General features: G+C 39.2%; 3 protein-coding genes across 3 annotated transcripts; 1 reads left to right on the plus strand and 2 right to left on the minus strand.

Moving 5' to 3' along the window:
* Positions 1-922, minus strand: LOC125502770 (putative uncharacterized protein DDB_G0290521; the record flags this gene model as incomplete). The annotated part of the gene is given in 2 exon segments (XM_048661994.1): positions 1-359; positions 480-922. Coding segments are annotated over 2 exon segments (486 nt in total), but the record flags the coding sequence as incomplete, so codon positions are not given.
* A 3,483-nt stretch (positions 923-4,405) lies between these two features.
* Positions 4,406-5,550, plus strand: LOC109534849 (DEAD-box ATP-dependent RNA helicase 28). Its single transcript, XM_019900627.2, has 4 exons — positions 4,406-4,723; positions 4,781-5,053; positions 5,104-5,317; positions 5,369-5,550. The coding sequence occupies exons 1-4, from the start codon at positions 4,663-4,665 to the stop codon at positions 5,511-5,513; spliced, it is 693 nt and encodes a 230-aa protein (XP_019756186.2). The 5' UTR covers positions 4,406-4,662; the 3' UTR covers positions 5,514-5,550.
* On the minus strand, positions 5,546-7,027 carry LOC109534850 (peritrophin-1). The gene is made up of 5 exons (XM_019900628.2): positions 6,830-7,027; positions 6,509-6,771; positions 5,931-6,033; positions 5,808-5,865; positions 5,546-5,755 (listed from the first exon to the last, which is right to left on the minus strand). Exons 1-5 carry the CDS (start codon positions 6,891-6,893, stop codon positions 5,614-5,616), a joined length of 630 nt encoding a protein of 209 aa, XP_019756187.1. The 5' UTR covers positions 6,894-7,027; the 3' UTR covers positions 5,546-5,613.
* Positions 7,028-11,018: the final 3,991 nt, after the last annotated feature.

The following is an 11,018-nucleotide window of genomic DNA, read 5'->3' on the forward strand; positions in this document are numbered from 1 at the left end:
CTCAGAAGGTTCTTCCGTGGTCGCGCCCTTTGGCTCTGCTTCTTCACTAGTTGATAATTGGGGAGTGGGAGTCGTTGGCGACTGATCAGGAGATTCAGACGTCGCAGTCTTCTGAGCTTCGGGTTCAGATGCCAGTGACTCCGGAGTGGGGCTGTCAGTTTGATCGGGAGTGGGCGTGGTCACTTTCATGCAGCCAGCATTCGCTGGCCAATCACAGACGAACTCGCCGGGGTTAAAGTGCAGCCCGGCTGGACAGTCGAGAGGATCAGTGGTGGCGCATGAGAGGAATTTGGTGCAGTCGTCTGGATGCGGATAGATGCCGCGTTCGTATTTGTCGAAACACTCTTCCAGGGTTAATTCTGCAAAATTATTGAACATTCGTGTCTAGTTAGAGACCTTTTTGGGAGATTGCAGTTTGAGCAATGTTGCCAAACGTTCCAAAATTGCCCTAACTAAGAGAAAAATGCTTGAATATTTACGTTCGTTTTGGCAATTTCCCAACGTTGCCAGCGCCAGCACAAAAATGAGACCAACGGCGATCATAGTGCAAGAAAAAATCCACTGAAGCGTCACCATGTACTTGCGGCACTTGATTCTCAGTCCCATAAACAAAGCACGGCGTTTGTTGACGAATAATGCACTTTTCGCAAATTAGCTACTAATCAATCGGCACATTTTTTCAGTTCGCTCACTTCCTATTCGACGATTAATCGCAATCAGAACCAACACCCACGGCCTGAGTTCGCTAAATAGGCAAAAAATTAGAGTTGGGTTCGACTTTATTAAGATCCGCCGCATGTTTGGAAGATCCTCAAAGAGAATTTTGATTGACCGGACAATGGAAGTGGTTGCGAGAATCGACCATCGACGACATAGAAAACTATGAGATTTTCTCTAATTTGTGCCTGTTTTTGGGGATTTGTTGGAAATTTGGCAAGGGCCTTTAACAGTCCCAAGCAACTTTGAGCACAGGTTGGCAGAAACTCACAGTAAAAAGTCCAAAACCGCATTTAAGTTAAAAACAATTTTTTATCGCATGTTTCAATCCTCGATGGTAAATGCTTCTCTTCATGAAGGATCGCAAAACCAGTTTAGCGATATGAATCGTGAATATTCCATGTACGAACAATCACGACTTCAAATTCTAATAACATGAGTTGATTGTGACTAAACCGGCCGATTGTTTCAAGCTGTAATTATTGTTGTTGTTATTAAAAGCAACAAATTTCCATGTCCGCATTAGCTAGAAGATGAACAAAATCTACCTGTTTTTCTGATAATCGATTTATGAATGATTTAACTTCCGAAAAAGCTGCATTTTAGAAGCTTAAAACAACACAAACTTTGGAGGATTCTGTGCAATAATTTGTTGTTAGCAAATGGATTATTGGTCAGATTAGGCGTGGAATTTCCATCTGATTGGGGGGCCTGAGCCTGGTGTTGATCGATTTTTAAGGATTTTACTAACATTTGGAATTTTTTTTGCAAGTTAAAACAAAATCGGGAATAATATCTCCATACGCTCTATCAAAATGGTCCTTACGACAGATCGGAAATTTTCAACCGTTTAGAAGATATGATTTTTTAAAGTTTGGGTGCTTCCTAAAATTGGCTCATGTTCTATCTAAAGTTGCCTCTTTTCGAAGCAGTTTTACCTCTGCGTTTGGGCGACAAATATATATATACATATTATGGTTCCTCTTTTGATCTAGAAAAATGTTGGGGATTATAGTATATTTTATTAGGAAAAAAATAGAGAGTGAGCAAAAATACAGCTGTTTAAACGCCGGCCTCAAATACGCGATTTTATCCAAAAGCGCGCTCTCCTTTAAAAAATCGTAACTACTAATCTGGAGCACGTACGCACTTGAAAGTTTCGAAAAATAAAGCAGACACTTGAGTCTTAGAACTGGCAAATTCCCATTGAAATTCAGCTAGAGGTTAATTTTTTCTTGCTATTTAAACGTGGATGTATAAATCGTTTGCGGGCAAAAGCGCGCAGACTTAAAAAAAATCGGTGTTTCTGATCTTGGGCGTGAACGAAGTTCAAAGTTTTGCAAGATATAGAACACAATTGAGTCTCTCTTGGGAGATTTGCATCGGTATCGCACTAGATGCTGATTTTTTCCTGCTGTTTCAACGCGAGTCTAAAAATGAAAAAAATAATTCAAAAGCGAGCGCACTTTAAAAATCGTGCCTACTAATGTAGAGCAAGTATGAACTTGAAAGTTTCCCAAGATAAATCAAACATTTGAATCTAATAATGAACAAATTTGCATCTAAATCGCATTAGATCCTGATTGTTTTTCAGCTATTTAAACGCGCGTCTAAACATTAACGTTTCTAGGCTTTCTTCGAAAAATTCATAACTAGTCATCTACATCAAGTTTGAACTTGAAGATTTTGAAAAATATAGCAAACAGTTGAATCTCAGAATTGAAAAATTGTCTTTGAAATTGCTCTAGAAGGAAATGTTTTCTTGCTGTTTAAACGCGGGCGTAGAAATTAGCGTTTGCGGCAAAAAGCGCGCTTACATAAAAAAAATCAGTATTACTGATATGGGCGAAGTACGACGTTAACACTTTTGCAAAATATAGTAAATAATTGCATCTCAAAATTGGGAGATTTTCATCTGAATCGCACTAGATACTGATTTTTCTCAGCTGTTTCAACGCGAGTCTAAAAATGAAAAAAACCATTCAAAAGCGAGCTCACTTTAAAAAAATCTTTACTACTGATCTGGGGTATGTACGAAGTTAAAACTTTAGCAAGGTATAAAAGACAATCGAATCTCAAAATTGGGAGATTTGCATCGGAATCGCACTAGATGCTGATTTTTCTCTGCTATTTCAACGCGACTCTAAAAATGGAAAAAATTATTCAAAAGCGCGCTCACTTTAAAAATCGTACCTACTAATCTGGGGCAAGTACGAACTTGAAAGTTTCGCAAGATTAGTCAAATATTTGAATCAAATAATGAGCAAATTTGCATCGAAATCGCATTGGATCCTGATGGTTTTTCTGCTATTTAAACGCGGGTCTAAACATTAACGTTTCTAGGCTTTCGTCAAAAAATACATAACTAGTCATCTAGATCAAGTTTGAACTTGAAGATTTTGCAAAATATAGCAAACAGTTGAGTCTCAGAATTGAAAAACTTCCATTGAAATTTCGCTAGACGTAATTTTTTTCTTGCTGTTTAAACGCGGGCGTATAAATTAGCGTTTGCGACCAAAAGCGCACTCACATAAAAAAAATCAGTATTCCTAATATGGGCCAAGTACGAAGTTAAGAGTTTCGCAAAATATAGAAAATAATTGAATCTCAAAATTGGGAGATTTTCATCTGAATCGCACTAGATGCTGATTTTTCTCTGCTGTTTCAACGCGAGTCTAAAAATGGAAAAAATTATTCAAAAGCGCGGTCACTTTAAAAATCGTATCTACTAATCTGGGGCAAGTACGAACTTGAAAGTTTCGCAAGATAAATCAAACATTTCAGTCTAATAATGAACAAATTTGCACCGAAATCGCATTAGATCCTGATGGTTTTTCTGCTATTTAAACGCGCGTTTAAGCATTAACGTTTCTAGGCTTTCGTCGAAAAATTCATAACTAGTCATCTAAATCAAGTTTGAACTTGAATATTTTGCAAGGCATAGCAAATAGTTGAAGCTCAGAACTGAAAAATTCCCATTGAAATTGCGCTAGACGTAAATTTTTTCTTGCTGTTTAAACGCGGGCGTATAAATTAGCGTTTGCGGCCAAAAGCGCGCTCACATAAAATAATCACTATTACTGATATGGGCCAAGTACGAAGTTAACATTTTCGCAAAATATAGTAAATAATTACATCTCAAAATTGGGAGATTTTTATCTGACTAACATTATATGCTGATTTTTCTCGGTTGTTTCAACGCGAGTCTAAAAATGAAAAATCTATTCAAAAGCGCGCTCACTTTAAAAAAATTTTTACTACTGATCTGGTGTATGTACGAAGTTAATACTTTAGTAAGATATAGAAGACAATCGAATCTCGAAACTGGGAGATTTGCATAGGAATCGCACTGGACCCTGATTTTTTACTGCTGTTTAAATACGAGTCTGAAAATGAGTCTCCAGTCAAAAATGCGCTCTTCTAAAAATTCCCGAGCTACTAATATGGAGTACGTTGAATTTGAGAGACAAAGCCCCGAAAGAATTGTGAAATTTCAACCAAAATTCAACATTGAACATCAAGGAAAACTAACAATGTTCAAAATCCTGCACTTCACAACCGCGGTGAGAGTCTGTTGCTGTCGCCATCTATTTTACTCGCTCAATCAATTTGTTACCCGCTTGAGAACTAATATTTATAGGGTGTCCCCAAAAAAATCCAACCTTAAATGGCTGAAAAAACCGAAAAATTTTGTGAATTTGCGTGTTCTGGGGTTTTCCACACGAAAACACACACGTGATTGCTCGATTTGATCGATTAATTGGTTTAAAGTTACTAAGAACTCTTTGCTCTGTATCAGTAACGCGTGGATTAAAAACTCATTAAAGATTTAGCGCCTGTCGTCTCATTATCGATTACCATTGGTCGATATAAACCTAATTTTCCGAACTTTTGGGTCCAGTTGATCGAACATTCTCCAGCTCCGGTTAATTGAGCCCAGAAAAAATGACGTTTTCCAGTGTTGCCGCATTGGGATTTTTCCTGATCGTTGCTGCCAATGGCGCTCGTAAGCCACTAATGCCTTAAGAGGGGGTTCAAATTGAGTTTTTCCCTACAAATCCAGCATCAGCCAGTCTCTACAAGAGCGTCGACTGCTCCAATCCGACCAATCAGGTCATTTTACACCCTCACCCTACCAGCTGCTCGCATTATCTGCAATGCAACCATGGCACGCCACTGGAGCGCCCATGTGCCCCCGGCACCGAGTTCAGCCCTTCTATTGGTGTGTGCGTCCATCCATGGCAGTCGGACTGCACTGCTGAGGACTCAGTAGAAGATGAAGAAGATTCAGAAGAACCAGAAGAACCAGAAGCACCAGAAGCTGAACTGGAGGAAGGTACGGCGTGTGTCTCTTCTTCACCAGTGGCTTTAATGGGGAATTTGCAGAGGAGGAAGTCGAGGAAACAACGCCGCAAGGGTCACTTGAGGACGAAGAGGTGGAGGAAGGAAATGGGATAAAAGGCGCTTCAGAGGCAGAATCCGAAGAAGCAGCGCAGCCAAGCTCAGAAGAGGTGGAACCAGCTGAAGACGAAGCTGCTTCAGAGGAGGGCGAGCCTGAGGCGATTTCGCCTGAAGTGACCTGCCAATCCAGAGCAGACAGGTATGAGTTCAGAGGAGTTCAGAGTAGGAGATTATGGGAATTCGCTTGCAGTTTCTTCCTGGCTGAATACCCGGCTGATTGCACAACCTACGTGATCTGCAACTTTGGCCAAGCGGTGCTCAGAAGCTGCTCAGACGGCGAATACTTCAACCCCAGCATCTCCACCTGCACCGTTGACGGCTCACATTGTGCCTAATTTTCATTTGATAATATAGGAACTCATTGAAGTAGCATTTTTTTCAATTTATTTAAGCAGTTACACTTTAATCGTATCCGTGAATGTTCGGCTCAAATGCTTAAGATTGGCATGCGCCTGCTTCGCATTGAAGGCTGGCGCCTTCAAAGTGCTGCCCTCTAGCGCAGGACTTTAGCACCGGAAAGCCAACGGCGCAAATCACATAGCTGGCGCAGTCGGTAGGATCAGCCGCTATGAACACCCTGAAAGCGCACCGTTGCCAAAGAGACTTTTTGGGGGAATATCTGGGATTACCTGGACGGATTTTGGGCGCAGAGGCTGAAGGCGCGTCTTTCTCGACCTCCGATGGGCTCTAAATGGGACAAAAACACCCAATTTTTTTAAGCAGTCGACTTTTTAGGAACTGTTTTTATTTACTCAGAAGTGGAGCCTCGAGGGCTTCCGGCAACTCAGTGGCATCTTCCACGTCATCGGCCTCGGTCACATCTTCCACAGAGTCTTCGGGCACTTCGACCACATCCTGAAAACACGCAAATTTGCAGAATTTAATCAGTAAATCCCTTGAACCCGCTTAATTTATATGCGACAATGATGATCCGTTTTGATCGAATTTCGGTGATAAAAATATAAGTCCATAAAAACGTTATCGCGGCTCACCATCTGGACATGCAAATTGCCACCATCCGATATATTGGGGGATTTCGATAAGGGGATTAGTTTTCGGTTCTTTTGCGTAACATCGTAATCCGATGTGAGCGGAAAACGGGTGGGCTATGACCTGAAGATGGCCGATTTTCGAAACTTTCGTTTTTTTTGCTCGTCAATGCGTCGTTTTAGAGAAAAAGTGATTTTTTTTCAAAATGTGGGCGACTTCCACTGAACGTTTTTCGACTGGAAGCTGAGTTTTGGCGAAAAAAATTAAAGCGTGAAATTTTCAGCAATAGAAGACAGAAAACTAATAAAAAAAAGCATCTGGAAAAACCAGAAATAAATACCTCTTCTTCTACTTCTTGTCCAGCGGTGCAGTCAGATTGCCATGGATGGACACACACTCCAATAGAGGGGCTGAACTCAGTGCCGGGGGCACAGGGGCGCTCAAGGGGGCTGCCATGGTTGCACTGCAAATACTTGGTGCAACTGGTGGGGTGGGGATGCAGAATCACCTGATTGGCCGGAATGGAACAGTCCACACTGGAGTAGCGGCCAATAGCTGGCCGACTTGGCTCTTTCCAGCCCCCATTGGCTTGTGCAGGTTCTTCTGAAAATTCCCCAACTGTCAGAATTCACTGGTCTTTCTACCGGTTGCAGCCACTTACTCCAAGCGAATGCACTGGTAGCGACAAAGGCCAACACACAGAAAATCTTCATTGTCATCATCATCTCACCGGTTTGAGGCGAGAAATGAGCAAGTTTCCCTTTTATACCCGGTTTGGTGGAAACTGATTTTATGGTGTGAATTGACAATTGCGATGAGGGCAATAAATATTAAAGTGATTGAATCATAATAAATTCTGCAGTTGTAAATTTAATCGTTTAATTCCCCACATTAAACGCGGGTCTGGGCCACGTCACCAGACCTCCAACATTCCAGATGGTGTAAATAGTGCTTCTGAGGATTAAAGTTTCAAAATATCGGAAAGTTTTGGGGAATTGCTGCTAAACAACATCGCTTAAGCCAGGAAAACTACTGAGAACTGTTTGTGGATTTTTCGCAAAAATTGCTGTTGCAGAGATTTTTTTTTTAATCTGTTCTTAATTGCTTTTGAGACGCCCGATATTTTATGAAGAATGCGTTTTTCTGATTGRATRCACCGTTTAGGAGAAAAAATATAAAATTGTTTTTTATATCCAAAAATATTTACTTTTTTTCCAAATGACGTTAATGCCATTTGTGCAAAAACTCTTCCTTTTAGGTGGTTCAGAAAATTTTATAATATTTTTTAATCGATTGCTCTGTTTAGGGGAAAATTCAAGAGAAAATATATTCTTTCCAGCTCCTGTCAAAAACTCCATATTTACGGGAAATGTTTATGGAAAAAATGACAGGTGTCATTAATTTGGCGCAAGTAAAACAGGTTTTTCCGCCTCTCAAAATGACGTCAGTTGAGTGGAAAATGACCGAGAACCGTTAGTGGATTTTTGGCAAAAATCGCTTCTGTAGAGATTTTTTTTACATCTTCGCTTATTCCTTTTGAGATGCCCGACATTGTATGAAGAATGCGTCTTTCTGACTGGATGCACCCTTTAGGAGGAAAAAATGTAAAATTGTTTTTTATATCCAAAAATATTTATTTTTTTTTCAAAATGACGTTAATGCCATTTGTGCTAAAACTCTTCCTTTTAGGTGGTTCAGAAAATTTTATAATCTTTTTTGATCGATTGCTCCCTATAGGGGAAAATTCAMGAAGAAATCTATTCGTTCCTCCTGCTCCTGTCAAAAAATCCATATGGACAGAACACGTTTRTGGAAAAAATGACAGGTGTCATTAATTTGGCGCAACTAAAACAGGTTTTTCCGCCTCTCAAAATGACGTTGGTTGAGTGGAAAATTACCGAGAACCGTTTGTGGATTTTTGGCAAAAATTGCTGCTGTAGAGATTTTTTTTTAATCTTCGCTTATTCCTTTTGAGATTCCCGAGATTGTATGAAAAAGGCGTTTTTCTGATTGGATGCACCGTTTAGGAGAAAATAATATAAAATTGTTTTTTTTATATCCAAAAATATTTGCGTTTTTTCCAAAATGACGTTAATGCCATTTGTGCAAAAACTCTTCCTTTCAGGTGGTTCAGAAAATTTTACAACCTTTTTTAATCGATTTGTTTGGGGGAAAATTCAAGGGAAAATCTTTTCTCTTTCCAGCTACTGTCAAAAAATCGATATGGACAGAACACGTTTATGGGAAAAATGACAGGTGTCATTAATTTGTCGCAAACAAAACAGGTTTTACCGCTTCTCAAAATGACGTTGGTTGAGTGGAAAATTTCCGAGAACCGTTTGTAAATTTTTGGCAAAAATTGCTGCTGTAGAGATTTTTTTTTTATCTTCGCTTATTCCTTTTGAGATTCCCGAGATTGTATGAAAAAGGCGTTTTTCTGATTGGATGCACTGTTTAGGAGAAAATAATATAAAATTGTTTTTTTTATATCCAAAAATATTTGCGTTTTTTCCAAAATGACGTTAATGCCATTTGTGCAAAAACTCTTCCTTTCAGGTGGTTCAGAAAATTTTACAACCTTTTTTAATCGATTTGTTTGGGGGAAAATTCAAGGGAAAATCTTTTCTCTTTCCAGCTACTGTCAAAAAATCGATATGGACAGAACACGTTTATGGGAAAAATGACAGGTGTCATTAATTTGTCGCAAACAAAAAAGGTTTTACCGCTTCTCAAAATGACGTTGGTTGAGTGGAAAATTACCGAGAACCGTTTGTAAATTTTTGTCAAAAATTGCTGCTGTGGAGATTTTTTAAAATCTTCACTTAATTCTTTTTGAGATGCCCGACATTTTATGAAGAATGCATTTTTCTGATTGGATGAACCGTTTAGGAGAAAATAATATAAAATTGTTTTTTTATATAAAAAAATATTTACGTTTTTTCAAAATGCCGTTAATGCCATTTGTGCGAAAACTCTTCCTTTTAGGTGGTTCATAAAATTTTATAACCTTTTTTAATCGATTGCTCTGTTTAAGGGAAAATTCAAGAGAAAATATATTCTTTCCAGCTCCTGTCAAAAACTCCATATTTACGGGAAATGTTTATGGGAAAAATGACAGGTGTCATTAATTTGGCGCAAGCAAAACAGGTTTTTCCGCCTCTCAAAATGACGTCGGTTGAGTGGAAAATGACCGAGAACCGTTAGTGGATTTTTGGCAAAAATTGCTGCGGTAGAGATTTTTTTTACATCTTCGCTTATTCCTTTTGAGATGCCTGACATTGTATGAAAAATGCGTTTTTCTGATGGGATGCACCGTTTAGGAGAAAAAAAAATAAAATTGTTTTTTTATATCCAAAAATATTTACGTTTCTTCCAAAATGACGTTAATGCCATTTGTGCGAAAACTCTTCCTTTTAGGTGGTTCACAAAATTTTATAATCTTTTTAGCTCGATTGCTCCCTATAGGGGAAAATTCAAGAAGAAATCTATTCTTTCCTCCTGCTCCTGTCAAAAATCCATATGGACAGAACACGTTTATGGAAAAAATGACAGGTGTCATTAATTTGGCGCGAGCAAAACAGGTTTTTTCGCCCCTCAAAATGACGTCGGGTGAGAGGAAAATAACCGTGAACGGTTTGTGGATTTTTGACAAAAATTGCTGCTGTAGAGATTTTTTTTAAGTCTTCGCTTATTCCTTTTGAGATGCCCGACATTATATGTAGAAGGCGTTTTTCTGCTTGGATACACCGTTTAGGAGAAAAAAATATAAAATTGTTTTTTTATATCCAAAAATATTTACGTTTCTTCCAAAATGACGTTAATGCCATTTGTGCGAAAACTCTTCCTTTTAGGTGGTTCAGAAAATTGTCTAACCTTTTTTAATCGATTGCTCTGTTTAAGGGAAAATTCAAAAGACAATCTATTCATTCCTCCTGCTCCTGTCAAAAAATCCATATGGACGGGACATGTTCATGAAAAAAAATGACAGGTGTCATTAATTTGACGTGAACAAAACAGATTTTGCCGCCTCTCAAAATGACGTTGATGGAGTGGATGGGTAGATTCATGCTCTCTTTCTATGTCCATTCAACACAAAAACTGCGCAATAAAAAAATATATTTTTTACGAAAGACTAGGAATGAAACACGGTTTTAAGCTCGGTAAACTCATGCAGTCGTTGTAGGTGAAACGATTTCGGTTGTGGCAGCTTCAGCATCAACTGCAGTTGAAGCTGGCTCAATGGTAAACATCGCAGCTTCACCAGACGCACTGGATGGGGCCCGTTCTGTTGTCACCAAAGAAGCTTCAGCTTCAGTAGATGGCTGATTCCAAGTGGAAGTTCCAGTATGTGCTTCACTTGATCTAGTAGTGCCTACATTTGGTTCTTCAGTCTCTTCGTCTGTTGTCGTTGAAAACTCAGTTGCATTTAGTAGTTGTTGAGTGGTTTCTTCTTTCCATTCTTCTGTTACTGCAGTGGTTTCATTGGCTGCATTTGTAGTCGCCCAAACCACCTCAGAAAACACTTCCGGCTGAATAGACGCAGTGGTTTCTTCCTTTGATTCTTCAGTAACTGCAGTTGAAAACTTTTGAACTTCTGTAGTCAAGTTCGGATTCTCTGCAGAAGCTTCAGTTGTACTCAGTAGTGGTTCATGAGTGGTTTCTTCCTTCCATTCCTCTGTTACTGCGTTTGTTCCCTCATTAGACGCATCCGTCTGAGGAAGTGCAGTGGTTTCTTCCTTTGATTCTTCGGTAACTGCAGCTGAAAACTCTTGAACTTCTGTAGTCAAGTTCGAATTCTCTGCAGAAGCTTCAGTTGCACTCAGTAGTGGTTCATGAGTGGTTTCTTCCTT

Source organism: Dendroctonus ponderosae, unplaced genomic scaffold (assembly GCF_020466585.1).
Source record: "Dendroctonus ponderosae isolate FM_Combo_2020 unplaced genomic scaffold, Dpon_F_20191213v2 Dpon_F_20191213_10, whole genome shotgun sequence".
Taxonomy (NCBI): Eukaryota; Metazoa; Arthropoda; class Insecta; order Coleoptera; family Curculionidae; genus Dendroctonus; species Dendroctonus ponderosae.